The 20,352-nt window shown below is 39.8% G+C and overlaps 1 protein-coding gene across 1 annotated transcript; it reads right to left on the bottom strand.

Moving 5' to 3' along the window:
* Window positions 1-2,311: 2,311 nt before the first annotated feature.
* Window positions 2,312-17,536, bottom strand: DNAJB11 (DnaJ heat shock protein family (Hsp40) member B11). Its single transcript, XM_054585082.1, has 10 exons — window positions 17,253-17,536; window positions 15,712-15,868; window positions 11,975-12,072; window positions 10,099-10,231; window positions 6,547-6,689; window positions 5,695-5,777; window positions 4,997-5,054; window positions 3,775-3,886; window positions 3,141-3,300; window positions 2,312-2,408 (listed from the first exon to the last, which is right to left on the bottom strand). Exons 1-10 carry the CDS (start codon window positions 17,318-17,320, stop codon window positions 2,344-2,346), a joined length of 1,077 nt encoding a protein of 358 aa, XP_054441057.1. The 5' UTR covers window positions 17,321-17,536; the 3' UTR covers window positions 2,312-2,343.
* Between the last annotated feature and the right edge of the window lie 2,816 nt (window positions 17,537-20,352).

The following is a 20,352-nucleotide window of genomic DNA, read 5'->3' as shown; positions in this document are numbered from 1 at the left end:
CTCAAATATTTGGGCAAAAAATGCACAATACACAAGAAAATATGGCAGCTCTTCTCCCACCATCACTACCTAAAATCCTTTCCCCACAGTATTTATATTCTCTAAGTAAAATTCATGAATTCATGGCAGTTCAGAGTACATGCTCTGGAGCAGACTGCTCAGGTTCAGATCCTGGTACCAATACTTGTAATCTGTGAGGTGTAACTCAATTTCCTCAACTGTAAATTGAGGATAACAGCCCCTATTCCATAGAAATGAGCTCACCCATATAAACAGACATTGACCCATAGTATGCACTCAATAGTTTTTTGAGTGAGCAAGAAGTTTTCCCAGTCCTTCACTTGAAAAGTCTGTAATCTATAGAAGCTTCTGGTCTGAAGGGAACTTACACGTTGACTACTATGGCCTCCCAAGCCCAGGAACCCCCGCTCAACATTCCTGGATAGATGGATAGCTGTAGACCACTTGGTAGGAGCTTGCTGCCTCAGGGACCAAAGCTCCATTTTTGGACAGGACTAACTTCTGGGGATGGAATTGTACCACAATGCAAAAAGCTTGGGCTTTGGAGCCTGGTTTTATGATCTTCCCATCATCTCCATCACCACCACGCTGTTACTATGGTTTTCTTTATTACAAGAAAATTTGTGAAACTTTGATAGACATCTTTCCACCTTACAATGAGCTTCAGTGAAAGCATTAAGGTGAGCTGAAGCTCAAATAATGAAAGAATATTCTTTTACAACTCATTGAATCATGGCAGCCTGGACCACGGATAAACAGGAGTGACAAAGGCCTCACTAATTCTTATTTGCAGCAAGAGTATTCTCTCTATGGGGTCTTTCTAGCAAGACTAGTTAACTCCAGCTTAGTATGTGATTGGCTTGCAAAACTCTTTGAAAAGCAGGGATGAGCAAGTGCAAATAATGATCAAGAGCTCTCCTGGACTAAGGTATGTAAGGAAAATGTTTGATTATTTCTATGAAATGCTCAAATAGGGCAACTGTATTACATATTCATTATGTAATAAGGTATATAATATTAAATGTACAAAAAGTTCACTAAACTTACATATGTATCTATGTGGTTTCACTTCTAAGGTATGTTTTTCAGCATTTCGAATAATCCTTTTAACTTGTTCCTTACTTTTACAAGTTGAACTACTCAAGTCCAAAGAGGTTAAAGATGTACTGCTTTTCACCTTATTAAGTATTCTAAATTGATGAAATTCTCATTTTTTTCACCCTTCCCACTCATTTTTGTAAAACAGGCAAAATGCAATGAAAAAGCGAGCAGTAGCATTGGCTGCTGCAGAGCCAAGGGTGGGAAGGCCCTGGGACCACCCTGGTGGCTGGAGGAAGGCACCTCCACACACATCGCAGCGGAAATCGTTCAACAGCATTGAAACGCTAGCCGAGGCAGGAAGTCCAAAAGTATATGACAAGTGGAGTATGACATGACTGTGTAATGTAGACAAGTGAAGGTCACCTACCGTCTGCATTAGGTGCTGCAGGAGAGGCGAATGTGATTTGCCCTTCTACTTTAAACTCATTTTCTAGAGCCAATGGTAATCCTAGTTCCTAACACAAACCAAAGCCTTTTTCATCAGGTCAAGTGAAATCAGATATGTGAAAGTGACTTCTAAACAGAGAAGTCCTTGTCAGATTTTATTATTCCCAAATTAAATAAGGAAGTATTCTTTCTCAAGGACAATGAGATCTCTGTGTAACCTTGATTCATTTACCCCAATCTTTATCTATTCAGTTTTTTCAAGCTCCCCTCTAGAAGACTGGTACGGGGACTGGGTTTTTGCAGGTCTGTGCATCCACCTGCTTGATGGGAAGACAGCCCAACTCACAGGAAGGAAAGAAAGGAAATGTGGCAAATGAAGGGAAAACAGACCAAAATGCAGCCGGAAAAGTAAACAGTATAGCTAAACCAACAAGAAACAGGAGTCAAGAAAAATTAACAACAAAATGTATTTAAAAACAGACTTCTCCAGTTGGTATTTTGAATGAAATAGCTACCAATTAACTCCAACCCTTTATATTGTGTCTCCTTTGCTCCTGGAGTCCTCTTGTAGCTTTAATTCTTGAAACTCAGGCGGCAGCACCAGACATTAAATCCCCAAAGGGAGAGGTATTATTAAACCTTTTGCTGGTCATTCTTTTCTGAACAAAAATGGACAAATTCCTAAGCCCTCTTATTCATTCATGACGATCATTAGAAGAAAAAATTAAGCCAAACTTGCATACTGAAAACCAAAACAAACTCAAAAAAAAAATCTTGCAGATAATAAATATCGCTGATTCACTTATTTTAAACAAAGTCCAACTTTATTCACTCTTAATATCCTTGCAGTCCATTGTATACCTTCTGCACTGATCCCTGTTTCAGTAGCTGTTTGATACCTGAAGAAAGAATAAACAAATGATTCCATTAACAAAAAATGTGACTTCCCTAGAGTAAAAAGAGCATGTTTCACGCAGAGCCTCACAGAAGGCCTTACGACAACCATGATCTGAATTAAACTAATAATCACCAACGTCCAACTTCATCACATGAGGTTACCTCCACACATGCACATGTACGTCCAAGATGATCTTGTCTTTCTCTGTCTCTCAAGCACACATACTACACACATCCCATAAATCCCTGAGAAAAGGCAATCGGAATGGAATGAAATCTCTTCAGCTGTCTTCCATTCCTTCTTCTTTGCTCTCTTTCCAGTTTTGACCTTCTTCCTTTTTATTTAGGACCCACCACCTGGGCCCACCTCTAAACCAGCCATCGCAGACGTGACCCCTATGGCTCTAACCCTAACGTATACCTCACCTCTCTGTGAACAGTTTAGTATAGCTCATTCATGTTAAGTGATTCACACCTGCACATCCACACAACCTATCACTCCCTGTGTTTCAAAGCCCAGCTTACACAGCCTTCTGTAACACAGTGGCAGTAGAATTTTTAATACTGCCTTTCCAGAAAGGCAAGTTCATTCCTAGTCTTGTATTCACTAGTGTTAATGGTGGATGTCTGATGTCACTGGAGGGTTTTGTTTTTATTGCCTGACTTCTTTAACCACCTTGTTCTCATACTCACATACAACAAGCACATACACTCATACACATTATATCCCCCACCTTCTCTTGCTTCGTCTGTTAACTGTTCTTTTGGAAAATCCACGTCAAAAGTGATTATTAAAGAGCCCTTGATGTTGTTGTTGTCAAAGTTGGGGAGCCCTTCCCCTTTCTTCCATAGCTTCGCTCCTGGTCTGGTGATCTTATCCCGGGAAATATGTACCTAAAAAGCAAAAGGGAATGAGCTGGGGCATGACTGGTACTCCCAAAGCAGATCACCAGCTTCTAGTGAACACGGTGCTCAAAGCTCATATCGTATCTCAGAGGAGGCAGAAAGGATGAAGGAGAAAGGGAAACTCATTAGAACACTGGGAGCTGAAGAAAGCGAAGGCTTTCAAAAGGAAAAGGGAAAGAAAAAGGGAAATGAAAAGGAAAAGAAAACCAAACACACAAACAAGTACAATAGTCAGGCTTTGCCAAAGGAAACTGTAAGGACAAGGCTGACAAAGGCTGTGCAATCAACTCTGAGTAGCTGAAATGTCCAGATGTTCAGAAGAGTGAGGAGAAGAGGCAGAAAAAGACTGAGAAAGAAGTCCCCATGGCTCTAAATGATTGAAGTGGCTGAAATAATTTCAAAACCACACACATGAAGGCTTTTAAGAGGACAGGTAGGAAGCAGAAAAACTGGTTTGTTTACCTTGTGACCATCCAAGTGAGTAATATCCATATCAAAGCCCACAAGAGACTCAACTAGTGAGATTGTCACATTTGTGTATAAATCATCTCCTCTCCTTTCAAATATTGGATGCCTGAAAACAAAACAAGGTAAAAATCATTAACTTCCATCTTTCTTTGGGAAGAGTTCAAAAAGTTTTTAGAACATTTTGAAAAAAAGATGAATATCACTCATTTACACAATAAGCAGTTGTTAGACATCCTTTTATGTAGTATTAATCTACAAAGGTGTGTAAGATTTTTTAAATCCTACTCTTAAGAACCTTACAGAAGCCAAAGCATGTAAATAAAACTACACATAATTAGATTATGGAAAAGAGAGAAAGACAACTTCTGGCAATGGGGGCACGGGAGACGGCATCAGGCACAAGCCTAGAGAGGTTTCCAGAGCTGGGATCCCAAGGCCAGGTCAGCTCTCGAGACACAGATAAGGTGGGCACAGGAGGAGGACGAGGGTAGGGCGAGAGGGAATTTTGTCAAAGGCAGACTTGAGAAGGTACCAGGTTTACTCAGGGAACGGTACATGTTCCAATTTCTCTGGGAAATGATAAAGACAAGGGGGGAAAAGCCGGGGGGAAAGGTCATGGAAATTAAAGGGTACTGGGAGGGAAAAGTCCTAGGTCGTGGGGGCCTATTTCTCCATATTTAGGTGGGAAACTTTGTTCAAAGAATCCTAAGGTATCACTGGTTTCCAAATTGGTAAATAATAAACAAGCCTGAGTCCCACGCAAAATCTTGTCTAAGCAGCATGTTACACCAAAGAGAAGCCAACAAAGAGCTCTCTCTGCACAAAAGCGCATATTATGTAACAGAAGGCCCTTTCTAAGGAGAAGTCTCCCATTCTTGGAGGGTACCATATTTCCTCAGTTAAAATCTCAGGCCTCCTAGACTTCCCATTCTTGTTTGCATCTCTTTAACAACTCCTTACTTGTCTTATTAACTCTTTCCTTCTAACCTCTTTTGAATTTGTAGGTCCAGAGAAAATATATAACTAAGCTCAATCCTAGGCCCCAATCCAAAATTTTCAGCATTTTTGTAGAGTTACAAGTAATCCTTGAGGGTACTAAGGACATTAAACAGAGGAAAAAGTCTGGAAGTGCTCTGGTGTCTACCCATATTTCTATAATCTGACACAGGTGAAAAGCAAGGGCTGAAGTGAAGGCCTCTAAACTTAGGTTACTCACTTGACAACTTTGATTCGGAACCGTAAGTCTCCTGGTTCTCCATCCACGTGAGGCTCGCCTAGTCAAAAAAGGTTAGAGCAGATTGTGAGCCACACCTGTCTACCACTGCACACCTATTTGGCAGCTGAGAGGATATTTTAAAAATCCTACCTAAGGTGTCAACTATCTGTGAGAGCAGTGTCTCTACCCAGTTATATAAAGTTTCTGAAGATCAGCTGTACCTCAGGCACAGCAATAGATAACTTGACCTATTTCCTAAACAGAGAATGATTCATTGATTTCTTGAACCTGAAGTCTTAGAGCCTTTTTTTCTTTGACAGTTTTAAATGTAGCCCCAAAGGTAAGGTCTCAGAGTACCTTACTAATGCCAACTAGAGTTACATAGCTTCTTTCATTGAGTTAAAATTACTCCATTAAGTTCTGAACACCCTAAATTAATATAACTTAGGCTACTTGATAGAACTTTTAAACATGATATTCAAAGGATAAACAGTAATGCTACTGCTTAAGGTAACCAACCATGACGGTCATAACAATCTTTCTGTATCCTAAAACGGACTTAAAGAGTGTTGGAAATAATATGTGCCTTTACTATGGCCAGTAAGGACATGGGATGAGGTGAGATATGGGTGGTACTCATCACAAGCAAACAGAGAGCAGAAAATTATAATAATAAAACATCAATATCAATATTTTACCTTCTCCAATAAAGGGGTACTCCATGCCATCTCTCACCCCAGGCTCTATTTCTACCTCCAGTGTTCGTTCTTCATTCACTAGTCTGAGATAAAGAGAATTTAAAGTGAAAAAAAAAGAAAAGAAAATACAAACCAAACACAAATAAAGTCTCATCCATTCTATCAGAGCTTTTCCTTGGAAAGACTATCCTGTATCTCTAGCTGACAAAACTATCTGATACCCAAGGACATCTTCTACATGCCCAAACAGGACAAAGCTACTACATAGTATACAATCATTTAATCGCTGCCTCCAAAAACACCTGCAGTAGACTGATCACTTTGAACTGTGTGATCCAAAACAGAGAAAACTGCTCACGCTTACACACATTTGCATCTGGAAGGACAAGGTCATGTTTATCAGGAATCTAGCAGGCGAGTTTATCCTATATGATTTTTTTTTCCTGATCTCACAAACAGCTGATCTAGTTTGGTATATACAATTTAAGGTTCAATTAAATTGTTGTATTTATAAAACAATTAGCAAATAGTACTTCTCTAACCTGAAATGTTAGCTGGACATGTAATATTGTTCTAATATTCCAAGTAGGAAAAATGAAACATCAAACATGTATCAGGTATATTCAGAGATATAGTCCACGGCATGTTAGTTCAGAAACGTAGAAGGAAATATTTAGAAGAAATACCTTTGGAAAAAATTAAGATGTACATTTCTTTGTTCTATCCTCTGGCAGAACATGAGAGAGAGAAGAGTGAGGGGAGGGAGGAAAAATATCTAGGAATGGAGCATTAGCATTTTATCAGACAAATGAGATGATTAAAGTGTCTTTTGGTAGAACAATTGTCACTTACTTCACATTAGGGCACTCATCGCAGACCACCTCCTGGGTCATCTGGAAGCGCCCTGGGCCCAGCTGGGTGGTCCGCATCTCTTGCCGACAGTTGCATTTTCGTTTGCCAGGAGCCTGCCTTGCCACAGGTTTGTTTCTAACTACCTAAGAAGTATATAAACAATATCAGCTTCCCTCTCACGCAGAACAGCCTTTGTCTTCCTCAACTGACCAGGGCTCTGTACATGTGCCAGAGCTGGAACTTCCCTTTCTCTGGTAAGCTGTCCCTCAGGAAGACCTGAGCTGAGAGAAGTACTTAAGGAGTTGCAAATCAGCCCTCAAACAGTAATGAAACAGACAGATGTTCAAATGACTCAAATTCTAAAGTTGGAGAAGAGAGGGGGAATTGAGAAAGAACAGAAAAATGTGAAATACATCAGCATTTTTAAGCCACAAATAAGTACTACTGATTTAAAGTAGTTCACAGAATTAACTTATCTTTTGGAAATCTGAGCTGTGTCATGCATAACCCGTGAAGAACAACCACAGCCTCTAAGAGCTGATATGTGGCTGCTGCCAGAACATTAGCTCTGATTAACCTAATGAAAACAATTCCTGTTTCAGGCAACTCATTCTAGGACTGCTTCCAGTGCCATCTCAATTCAGATACTTCAGCACATAAGAAGATATACAATGAGCATCTCTTTGCAGGTGACTGTAATCAAACGTTCTGATCCCTCTAAGTATGTGGAAATTAATATATACGGAGATATGTATTCTTGCTTTTATCTGGTTAATTAGTCGAACACCTAATCCCAAAGCATGTGCTCACGCAGCAGGATGACACAAAGGCCTGGAGACTCATCACTGAAACCCTCTCCCTACCAACACACGAAAGCCCAGGACAGAACAAATAACAGGAATTAGAGCAAATACTTTGTAGCACTTACTATGTGCCAAGCAATGCTCTAATCGCTTTTATATATATGAACTCATTTAATCCTCACAACAACCTTATGAGGTAGACACTGCTGTTATTTCCACTTTACAGAGGACGTAATGGATGCACACAAAGTTCAGTAACATGACGAAGGTCACACGCCTGATGAACGTCAGAGTCAGGATTCTAAACCAGGCAGTCTGGCTCCAGAGTCCGTGTTTTTAACCACTATGTTCTCTTAAAGTATTTTTTTCTTAAAAAAAGAATTTACTATTGGTTCATCTAAATAGTAACTTACATCCTCTACGATAATTAGATTAAAAAGAATTTGTTTAAAACCACACTAACTGCAAAAAGTGAGGAATACCGTGTATTAGCAATGACTGCAGACAACAAGTCTGGAGGGAAACACGGAAGTTAATTAGGCTCACTGCTTTTCTTCCACCTGTACAACCTATCCTGCTTTCGAAAGAGGGATGGCCCACATACTTTAAATGCCTTTTACTCCCATTCTTCAGACTGAAAAACAGTATTACAAGCCAGTTACATCTTCTGTAATTCTCTAGTCTTGTTTCAGCTATTCTGAGCAAAAGCCACAACTAAGAAGAAATTACTTCTTGTCGAGATGGCACATAAGCATAGGCTACTGCTATCTCCTCCAAAATCCTGGCAAAATTATAAGAAAACACGAATTCCTGGAAACAATAACGATAACACAAAATGTATGAGAAAACTCCAGAGACAGAAGGCTGTTTTGAACTGGCGTGTACAGGGGCAACAGGAGCCGGCAGGGGCAGTGAGGGCAGTGAGGACGCTGGAAAAAAGCAGTTGAAGTTCTGCCATTGTCTCGTTCCTGAACTGCCTCAGGACAAGTACCATCTGGCCCCTTCCCCAGAAAACAACAGACCTCAGACAGCAAACGAAAACTCCAAGAAAACAAAACACGGTGAAAACCACTAGGTAAGCTTGCCCTGTATGTTCTGTAAGGGAAGGGAGTGGTCAATACCCAAAGGGGGCATCTGAGTCTCAAAGACTAAAAAGGTTAAGAGACCTGAGGACTCCAACGATCTACCATGCCCCCCCAAAGATAACAAGCTGGGCAGCACATGTCCTTTAAGCAAGTCTACTGGAGAAGACAGTCTAAGAAATTAATACTGAAGGAGATAAGGAAAGACATTAGCAAAATGAAAGAGTACGAAATAATTCAAGAATCCAGTAGAAATATTATGCATTAAAATATAAGCTGACTGAAGACTGAAATAGTGAGCTGGGAGACCATGAGGCACTCTCCTAGAAGGAAGCAGGGGAGGATAAAAATATTTTTTAACATTTAAAAGAAAGTTAAGAACAGATAGAGGTAGAAGTGCCAATGGTTTAAATATCTGAAAATATAGTAGAGATAAATTGTCTAGAATTAACAAAGATGAATAACCACAGATTGAAAAATTCCAAAGTTTTAGTAAAAAATATATATGAACTGCTTTCTGATTTTAGAGCACGGAAGTTCTTAAACAAGACACAAACACTAACCATAAAAGAAAACACTGATAAATTTACCACATTAAAATGAATTATTTATGTTCATTTAAATAAATCTTCAATATAATGAAAAAACAGGTTACAAACTGATAGGATACATTTGTATTACATGCAGCCAACAAAGGATTAGTAATAAGAATAAACTTTTCTTAGAAATCAATAGGAACAGATCAGAAGGAAAATGGGCGAAAGACACAAAAGAACATTTCACAAGACAGGAAACAAATATGGTCAATAAACATGAAGATGCTTATCCTAATTATAAATAAAAAATGCAAATTACACCACAATAGAATAACATTTGATACCCATTTTTTGGTTGAAAACTGAGAAGTCTAATAATTCAAAGTATTGAAGAAGTGGGCAGATCTATAGAATCTTTTATAAACTGCAAGCAGAAGTGTTGGTACCAATCAAATAAGAAAACAATATGGTATTATCTTGTACAGATGAACGCTGGTTCATATTATCCAGCAATTCCACTCTTACATATAAACCCAAGAGAAATTCCTGCTATATCTACTCAGGTATATACACAAAAATGTTCATAAAAGAAGTTTGAAATTGAAAAAAACTGGAAATAACCTAATTGCCTATTGATACATTGTGGTCACAGTGAAATTCTAGTCAGTAGAATTACAGCTATAAGCAACAACATGGATGAAAAAAGCCAGTCTCAGAAGACAATATACAGTATGATATGATTTTTACAAAGTCAAAAACAATGAAGATAAACAATATAGTAATCAGATATTCACATATTTAATACAACAAGCAAGAATGGCAAGGGAATAATAAAGACAAATTTCAGGTTAGCAGCTACATTTGAAGGGAGGCCAGGGAATGCAACAGGGAAGCAGCACATGGGTAGATGTAAATGGCGGTGTTGTTTCCTCGAGCTCTTGGGCTGGGTGATGAGTTCACGACACAGTAACAGTGTATCATGAACCAAGGATTAGGATCAGTGCAACCCTACACATCTGGTCACTCTCTTCACCCCCTAAAAGACAGAGAAGGCGCCCAGAAACCCTTTCTTTTTAGTCAAAGCAACAAGTTCTGGGAGTCAATACCGATAGCTATATTGTTGGAACTTACTTCCACAAAATTTCCTGCATACACTTCTTCCAAAGTGACTTCTAGATCTACAATAATATCACTTCCTCTTGGAATATTTCTGTCCTGCTGGCGAGGGGTTCCTCCAAACATGAAACCAAAATCTCCAAAGAAGCTGTAGATAAATGTAAAATTAACAGGAAAAGAGTTCATGTCTTACAATTATTTAGTTTTCTTCACATTCATAAAATATTGTATCCTACCAACATATGGTACAACACTGAAAAATATTTTTAATATACTGGAGCCACATATCATACACAATTTTTAACTAATACAATATCAACTATATTGCCCCCACAACAGCAACAAAAATTTACTATTGTCCAGATATATAATACAGTGCATATATATAGTATACCAATGAATTCAAAGTTAGGCTTAATCAATGAAATGATGTTTCAAAATTAAGAAACATCAGTATGGAATGGGCTCATTGAGAAAGAATACAGTATATATTAACCATGTTATTTTGAACCTAATGGTCATTTTGAACATTTGCAATGTTTACTTTATATGCTTGTTAGACTAACTTTTGTGAAAGCTACTGCTCTGTACAAAAATCTTGGGTACATAATTAAATAAACTAAATAAGCATCAGCCTTAGTAATTTCTAAACCTTAGGAAAAGGAAGTTCTGGTCTCTGTAAAAATCAAAATTAATTTTTTTAGGTAACAGAAGCTTCTCTGAGAGATTAATACAAACAGTGACCTCTAGCTGTGCAGGCCTAATCTAATGGCAGTTTTTGGTGTTATTAAGCCTCAGGTGTTAGCACAGTGATGATGACAAATATATAACTTCCCCTGCCAACCAATCTTGGTGAATCTTAAAATAAATCAGGGAATTGTAAAATCGCTGAATCTTAAATAAAAGCAGAGAGGGAGGATTGGCTGGGGGTTAGGTGGGGAGCACCCGGTGGTACCAAGTTTTTTTGTTTTGGCCTCTCTGGGGATCACTTCTAACTGCGAAGGGGAACAGGACACTTCCCTAGCAGGCTAAACCCAAATCAACCCCGGGGAAGGAAAGGATTTCCTAATCATATTACTCACATATCTTCACAAGTCCTGAAAATCTACTGTCACCTCCAAACACTATTGTATCCAACAGTGACTCTTAACTTCTTTTGGAGAAGGGCTCATAAACCCTTTGAGAATCTGAAGAAAGCAATAAACCCTCTCCCCACAGAAATGCATGCTCAAACATTATTTTGTTTATAACTTGATTTGAAACCCTAAATTAAGCTCTCCTAGTACAGGACATCATTATGGCATATGGAAATTCAAATGCTCAACAAAGAGGGGTTCAAAGAGCGGAAAGGAAAGGTGTTTACTATTCCAGCCACTCAGCACTTCCAGAAAGCCACCTCACGGCAGGAGATAAAGAGCCTCTAACCTAATTCCTTTCCTGAATGCTGGCTACCGTAACTGTCCCTCTTGTGCTGACAGGATAAAAGAGAGGCAGCTCTAGGACAGGAGTAGGAATTTCTCTTCTCTCCCTCTCTCTCTGCTTACAAGAATAGCTTTTCTCATTAAGTGGTTTGCAAATGCTAAGACTGCAGGGAGATGATGACAAACTGGTTTCCAACATGTATCTCCCCCACAACATTGTCAAGATTCAGTTCACTGATACAGTTGGCTAGACAGACAGCCCTTTCAGTGCTACCTGTCTTTTCTGGAGCTTTGTGAAAATGGGAGAGGACATTCCCACAATGAAGATGATGCCTGACCTTTTAGTCAAGGATCAGGTGAGTTGCACTTTTCATCAAAAGCTTCTGAACAAGGGAGCAAGGATAATTCTTTAATAATCACAAATGATCCATGTTAGGCACAACTACTTTGCAGATGGGTAAATTACATACTGTGAAAAAATGTCTCCATGGGAGCTCTGATGACCATCTTTTAATCCCTCTTCACCGTAAGTATCATATTGTTTCCGCTTCTCACTGTCTGACAGAACCTGGGGACAAAAAAGATCATGAGATGGTAATGTTCTGATAAGGCACATTCATATTTATGGTTTTTTAAAACTCTGATACTGTGTCTAAGATTTTAATGAATGTAGTTTTCATTATGTACGATATTAAGGCATGTTTATATTCTCTTTAGCAGACAAATTCTGTGACGCATCATTCATTTTTGTAACTTCAGACTGCTCAATTTCTGTTTTTAATTTAGATTTATCCAAACTCACCTAGTCACATAAAAATCATATCTCAGATTAACAATGTGGCTATGATGGTGAGGACAGTAACAGGAAAGACCTGAGATGAAATCCTCTGGTTTACTCCCGTGCGGTACGACTCCACTGCTCATGCTACTGACCACTATGCTATGTTCTTTCTCTAAAATATAAACTAGGATATGACTATGACAGGCTCCTCAGTGCCAGAAACAGTAAATTAGGACAGCCTTAAAATCGCTTAAGCCTGCATGTCCCAACTATGTCCCCCTCCCCAAACACAAGACTAACAAATCAAGGAAATCAAATGATAGACCCTCCTTTTCCATTTTGGTGGGTATGTAGAAAACCATTTTTGAAAGAATGCTGTCTGCCACATATACATTTAAGTTCATAATCTCCTGTGTTTGAACTGCAGAGAGTAAAATGGGACACTGCTCTGTGAAGGTTGCTCAAGGTCAATTTCACAGCTTAGAAAGACTTTTTGAAATTTTAATGGTTTTAGAAAACTACACGCACAGTCAAAGGTATATGCTTTCTTATTGGGCCCACTCCACACATAATACTAAAGAATGTAAAAACAAAATAAGCTTCCATACCCTTCAGAATTTTCCTTCCTCTGCAAAAAGAAAAGCTTCTCGCGTATTTAGAGCAATCTGAAGTATATGCCCACAAACACCTTTGAAAATTAAATTGATGTATACTCTTTCCTTGATATTTTTAACTCCTATTTAAACAGCAGACTGAAGGAGAAAGTTATTGCAAAGCCATACCTGTGCTGGCTCAGAAGAAGAGAGATTGGAGGTAGATGCAGCTTATTGACTTAGCAAAAGAAAGGGAAGGTCTGACAGCCATAAGTAAACAGGACACACCTTTGGCTCAAGGCCTAAATGATGTGCAAGGGGCTCAGCAAACACTCGTTAACATTTAAAATATATTTAGAAAAATAAAAAAAAAATTGAGTGTACGTGAAAGTGAGCATTCTTAAAAGCAAAGACAAATGGGTTAGTCCAAAAGTGACTACAGTATTTAACTAAAGTCACTATGACAGACCAGGTAAGAGGAAGGAATGTTTTGGTAAATATCTTGAAAAGAAGTAGCTACTTTGGAAAAGTAGAAATGGGCAGAGTTAACTTTTAAAAACAACAAAGAAAGACATTATCATGTAGTTTGGATTTCCAATATTTCCCCTTTCAAGTCGATTTCTCTGATCTTGTCTTAAAAAAGAAATGAAGCCTGCATTTGGATCTATAAGAAACACCATTTCAAAACCCCCAAACAAAGACTACTTTGTAGTCAGTTTCTTTTCAGACATCAGAGGCTTCTATAATAACTCTCCCAAAACTACCCTTCAAGCTATCTATTATTATTCACTTCCCCCTTACTTTTCTTCTAAGGAATGCAATTTAATTTTATGATCTCAGAAACCATTTTATTTCTAAAAGAAATTAAAAAAGGTAATTATTTGATTGGTCAACAACCCACAGAGTGTTGACTAATTAAAATGCAGTAATCCCAGCTCAGTCAAAAAGACAGATTTGTGCTCACTCTTCAACTTTACAGCTCTAATGTATCTAAGACAAAAGCAATCAAGTGAATAAAAAATAAATAAATAAATAAATAAAACAAAAAAACTGAACTTGTGACTTAGAAAGGTTCTGAGAGTTAAATAAAACTGCAATCTTATGAATGAACCTACCTAGGTTATGGCTAAAGAACATGATAGATTCTTTAAAGAACTTGGTAAATTTATAGCAACAGCATTCATGGAAAATATTTTTGGGTATTGAGTTCCCAGCAAACAATGGGAATATTCCCGGGAAATTTAGTGCAAAAATATGGAATCCATATTATCAACAAGAAACAAAATGTTACATATAATGTAAGAGGGTCCACCAACACATTTATTTGTGGGCCTGAGGTTAGAAATTTGGATTCCATAGAATCCTTGAAGGTACCAAGAGAAGAAAGGGGGACCCCAGTAGTTCTAGGTCTCACATAGGTGTAAGTCTCTGTTTTAGTTCGTTCACTTCTTTCATCAAGGAGGCCATGGGTTCCCTTCCTTTGGGTTTTTTCCACTACTAATATTTTTCAGATTTGTTTCTAGCCTTCTCACTATACAGAAATTTAACTTGAATTCAGAAGTTTTAGCTTCATAATGTTTGGAGTTAAATTTTTTTCTGTGCCCTTTTAGAAAATGGAAATAAAGGTGACTAGAGTTGATAACACTATATTGTACAACTGAAATTTGCTAAGAAAGCAGAACCAAAATATCCTTACAAAAAAAAAAAGATAAATATGTGAGGTGATGAACGTGTTAACTGGATGAATGGAATCCTTTCACAATGTATACATATTCTAGATCGTTATGATGAACACTTTAAAAATCTACAATTTTGTCAATTGTATCTCAATAAAGCTAAACAAAAACAAAACCACAGATGTCTTATTCTATTTCTAGAGGGAAGGTGAATTGCACCACATGCAAAACAGCTACCTCCTACATTAATTGATATAAAAAATTATCAATAGCTTATTTGTAAAATATTTTTACCCTAGTGTTGAAAGGTTCTGTGTATAACAGGTTTTCAAATAGTAAATAATTTATTAAGCATTCAATAAGTATTCCTCAAAGAAAATGGGAGTAAGTATATGCCCAGTTCTACTATATTTCATGGTGTCCTAGTGAAAAGTAAATGAGATGGTACACAAGAAAGTGTTTTGACTTCTAGATTAAAGGTTGCAAACTTAAACTATAGTTGTTTTGTTTGATCTGCACAAATATGAAATTTTAAAATTGAATTAGTTACCAAAATTTTACAAGAGAATTTACTTAAAAGTCTGGATTTCCACTTCTCTTGAAATATTACATGATCTGGCAACAGCACTTTGCATTTTTATATGGTAAAAACTGGATGGGACTGAGTAACAGCTGCTCCCTTGAAATGGGTCAAGGAGGCTTCAGTTTGTCACAGTCCTCATCAATCCTTATTGATTCCCAACACGGGAAACAGAATATTCACTGTCATAATTTATCTTATACCTGTCCTGCTAGTTATCTGTCTGGTCGATATAGGTATGCAGATTTGCAATCCTCATTCAGATTTTGTTTCTGTTTCTGGCACCAGCTGCCAAACTGATTGATGATCAATCTATTTATTAACCTATCAATCTAACATCCTTTCAATCATCTTTTTCAACATTACTCCCCTTAATAAAACATATATTAATATCAAAAAGGCAAAAAATGGCATGTATAAACACTATTATACAATATAGTATCAAATACTACTTTTACTTTTATCTAATGTCTATTTTTAAAAAGAAATGGCCTGAAAGAAGAGAGTGTTTCCCCATGTTACAGTCTTTTCTATATCTGTAGGTTTTATTCATACTTTATCCTTTTTCCTGACATACCTCATAAGCAGCACCCAGATCCTGGAATTTTTCCTGTGCTCGTGGATCATCAGGGTTCCGGTCAGGATGAAGCTGCAGGGCTAGTTTCCTGTAGGCCTTTTTAATGTCCTTTATAGAGGCACTGCGAGGCACCCCCAAGATCTTATAGAAATCTCTCCTGGAGATTGAAAAGGAAGGGATACTTCATGGAAAAGTTATATAATACATTTTTAAAAGTGAAAATTTTTTTAATTTAATTTTTATTTTTGATTTTAGAGAGAAAGGAAGGGAATGAGAAAGAGAGGGAGAGAAACATTGATGTGAGAGAGAGACATTGATTGGTTGCCTTCTATACAGCCCCCAACCGAATTGAACCTGCAACGCAGGCAGGTGCCCTGACTGAGAATTGAAACCATGACCTTTCGGTTTGCAGGATGATGCCCAACCAAGCCACACCAACCGGGGCTATAAAGCTACATTATTAACAATATTTATATAGATATTTTGTTTAAACACCGTAGTGTACTTGTTGCTTTAACTGTAAAAAGTACTAACAAAACCAATAAAGCATGACCTAGGAGAAGGTAAATGTTTTTTAAAGTTAAGATGTTTTACAAGAAAAAAATGACAAAGTTTAAGCACATATGCACAGGGGAAAAGTCTTTTTAAGAAAATAACAAGGACTTCAATTTCAAAGCTTTGCTAGATAAGACTGTCTCCATTTAGAGCAACCTATTAACTGTTAGAAGCTAAGACCTTACTATTCCCCCACATTCTAAAATATAAGCCTGGCACATCATATCCTGTGGTCACAAGGCTTATAACATCATGGATCTTAAAGGCTGGAAGGATCCTCAAGAGTTCAGGTGGTCCTACTCCCTTCATATAGGAGACACATTATTATTCTCATGTTACAGATGTGAGTTTAGGTGGTTCCTTCAAGGTCACATAATTCAGAAGTGTGGTGGGGGTGGGAGGGCTAGAATCCCGGTCTACTACCTGTTGGTGAAATGCTCTTCTAGCTCATAATACCATTCAGCTTCTCAAAATGTACCATGGAGAGAGACTGTGAGGCATAATGACAGCTTAGGCTGAAAGTATCAAGAAGCTGTACAAGGGCTTTCCAAAGGGTCTACCTTGGTTTCCTCAACTTAATTTTCTTCTGTCCTAGCAAGGCTTCCCTACCTGTTCTGCTCACTTCCTCTCTCAGCCTGGCACTAACCCACCTGCTTTAATGTCAACTCCCCAATGGCTCGTTGCAGCCTCAATGTTATATCGTCCTCTTCTCCAGCTCAGCTGCCCTTCTCCCCCTGCGTTGTGTTTGGCACTGCATCCAACTCCCACCACTCCCGACAAATCTAGCGCTATAGGACATCTAAATGTAAGTAAGTCCCTGTCACTCATGTCACCCATTGCCCTCCTCTCCACCCCAACAACCTGGTCCACACCGTCCCCACCGCCCCACCGTCTCACCATAGCAACCAACGCCCCCTCCTCCTTCCAGTCTTCCCCAGCCAAGATTGACTCACGAGCCCTGTGCCGCGCGGGTGCCCGTTCCTCACCCGGCGATCACGGCCCCGATGAGGTACAGCAGCAACAGGCAGAAGGTGCCCAGGTTTTGCGGGGCCATGGTTTCTCTGTGCCAACCCCTATGCCGGCCCCTCTCCCACACACTCCTCACTGTCTCCGCAGCTGCAGCCGCCGCGTCGGCTCGCCTGCCCACCCGGCCCTGAAAGGCCGCCTCGCGCCGGGGTCTTCTACTGGGTCAGGAGCGACGCAAGCGGGCCCCCTCTCCTGCCAGTCCACTTCCCGGGAGTCCCGTGTCCCGGTGAGAGAAGCCCCCTAGCAGATGAGAGCCAATCGCTGCTCAGGACATCACACGCGGCCGGCTTGGCGTAGCCAATCAGCGCAGTACACTTCACCTTCGAGGCGGCTGGGACGGCCAGTTAGGCTTCGGAACTGCAGTCCCAATTCCTAGCCAATTAGGAAAGGAAACGTCAGAGAGTCGCGCCGCCGCTGGAATCCGCTCAGCACCCGCTCCTGGGAGTCGTAGAAAACTACGTAAAAGGGCGGCGGGGAAATCAGTGCCCCAAGAGGGTATCTAAGGTACCAGAAGATACCCAGCCCGCCTCTGACTTTCACCCAATCACGAGGCTTCCCCTTCAACTCTGACCAATTGCAGGAAGCAAATTTGATCTCCTTTACCAGTCTCGGAATTTCATTCATCTGGGACTACAGGCCGGATGCGGCACCGGAGGGACCGGGGCGAAATGGGAGGGGACAATCACTGCAAGCCCCTGGTACTGCGAACACCCTTTTCAAATCTTATTTTACCTTCTAACAGCTCGGGAAGATATGGCCTCGGTTTCACAGAGAAGAGCCCGTGGAGACGGACAGACTGAAGTTCGGATTCAGCTTCCACCACTTAGCGGTGAGAAACCCACGCTCCTTACCCACCAGTCTGAGCCTAAGCTTCTTTATTTACAGATTTGATATATTTACTGGCAGTGTTGTGACATTTTCTTTCTATTTTAAAAAATATTTTACTTATTTAAGAGAGAGGGGAAGGAAGGGAGAAAGAGAGGGAGAGAAACGTCGTTGTGTGAGCTATATTGATTGGTTCGTTCGCCCCCAACTGGGGGACCCCTGGCCCGCAACCCAAGCATGTGCCCTAACTGGAATTGAACGGGCTATCTTTTGGTTTGCTCGCCCGCACTCAGTCCACTGAGCTACACCAGCCAGGGCATTGTTGGGACATTTTAATAGGAGAAAAATCTTTAAACCGTCTAGCACAGTGTCTGGCACATAGTAAGCACGCAGTGAATAACTATTTTTAGTTCAGAGAACTCGGATTCCCCACAACCCCACCTACTTTTTTTGCTCATCTCAGTAAACGCACCACCTAGCTTGTTCACGACAAAACTCTAGGTGTGTACCTTGATTGCTGTGTTGCATCCCCTATCTAAATGATTACCTTTAAACTATAACCTGAATCTGTCCACTATTTGCCACTAATTCTCTGGGCTAAGGTACATCATCCCCCACCTGGCTAACTGGTCTCCCGGTCAGCACTCGCAATATCTCTCGTTCACGCCTGCCCACCCCACCGCCATGATTTTTGACAAACATACCAGATCATATCATTCCCCTGCTCAGAAGGCCCCAAATGGCTTTTTATTGCACTTAGAATAAAATCCCAACTCTATGGTAGATTATAAAAACCTTGTATGTCTCAATGATGTTGGAAAATTTTTTTCAAAGAAAACCTTATACGATATGTATGTTCACTCAGTCAATATACTCCTTGCCATGTCCCAGCAAAACTGCATTCCTTTGTCTTTTTCGAGTACACCAAGCTCGTTCCTGTCTAGGGCCTTTGTTCTAGCTGCTTTCTCTGCTGAAACACTCTTCTCCCAGATCCTCACAAGGGTGGCTCCTTATTAAACACAAATATTCAGCTTCAATGCCACCACCTCAAAGAACACTTCCCTCATCAACCACTCAAAATTAGCCCCTACTGAATCCCTTATTCTTACACCACCTTGCTTTATTTTATTGTTTCCATCCCTGCCTCCCATACTCGGATACACTGGAATGCCAGTTTCTTGAGAGCATGAAGCTGATCTGTTCTTAGCTGTGTAGAATGGTACCTTAAAACAGTGAGCAAATGTTTCTCTGATTGTGATTTTTGTATGCAGGCTTCTTATTCTTCAGGCCTCAGCTCTAATTTAACACTGACTCCCTCCCCCAATAATCACTACCTGATATTATCCTATTTTATTTAATATGTATTATCTACTCTCCCTATTAACATATGCACTCCAACAAAGCAAGGACCTTTTATCTGTTTTGTTTAATACTGTAATCCTAGTGCCTAGCACTATGCCAGGCACACAGGGGAGCTCAACAAGTAATTGCTGTTGCAGAAAAAAAAGGCATAGAGAAAATCTGCTCAAGGTCACTGGGCTACTTAGTGGTGCAGCCTGGATTGTAACCTAGATCTGTTTGAATAGAGTGCCCCTGCTCTTTACTCCTTGATTCATGCAGAGTTCAGAGAAAGATAAGGCTATGTTTTTAGAAAGATGCCTGCTAGAGGAGGGAAGCTACTAAAAAAGAAATTAATTGCATTTTATGGTCTTTTTACCTGTGTTTGTATCTCTGGGCGGAATCAAAGTGCTTCATGAAGGCCTGGATTTGTATCTTGGCTCGAGTCTTGTTATGTGCTCTTAGGGGTGTATTACTGCCACCCCACTGTGCTCTAGTTTTCTCATCAAGAAAACAAATGTACTTAACCTAAAAGGTTCTTGGGAAGACAAAGATAATACACATAAAGGTGTCCAACCCAGAATAAGCACTCTAAAACGTAAACTGTCGTTATTGATATTATTGATCAAAACGTGCTGACCTTTCTAGCAGTTATTGCCTGCCCTCAGTATTGTGGAGCAACAGAAAACTTCCTACCCCGCTGAGTTCAAAGGCTCGACACTAGAAGGCAGCCCGGTATGGCTCCAGGTCCCGGCATCCAGGAAGGTTATAAGCCTCTGCCAAATTCTTCAGACCTCTAGAGAAGCGGTCGGCCGCTCTAGCAATGTGGTCCTCCCGTTGTCGGTGGTGTGAAGCCTCGCGCTTGCGTGGTGTGCGCGGCGGCGGCGGGCGAGAGGC

Source organism: Pteronotus mesoamericanus, unplaced genomic scaffold (genome assembly GCF_021234165.1).
Source record: "Pteronotus mesoamericanus isolate MK-2021 breed Mesoamerican mustached bat unplaced genomic scaffold, CSHL_Meso_final contig_82, whole genome shotgun sequence".
Taxonomy (NCBI): domain Eukaryota; kingdom Metazoa; phylum Chordata; class Mammalia; order Chiroptera; family Mormoopidae; genus Pteronotus; species Pteronotus mesoamericanus.
The sequence above is the reverse complement of the archived record's forward strand: the minus strand, read 5'-3'. Positions and strand labels throughout refer to the sequence as shown.

Bases quoted from the DNA above. Each gene is read 5' to 3' on its own strand.
- DNAJB11 (XM_054585082.1), bottom strand. From the start codon at position 17,320: ATGGCCCCGCAAAACCTGGGCACCTTCTGCCTGTTGCTGCTGTACCTC. The intron at 15,869-17,252 runs GTGAGGAACGGG...TTCAATCTCCAG, and splicing joins ATCGGGGCCGTGATCGCCGG to GAGAGATTTCTATAAGATCT. The intron at 3,887-4,996 runs GTGAGTAACCTA...TTTTGTTTTCAG, and splicing joins TTCCGAATCAAAGTTGTCAA to GCATCCAATATTTGAAAGGA.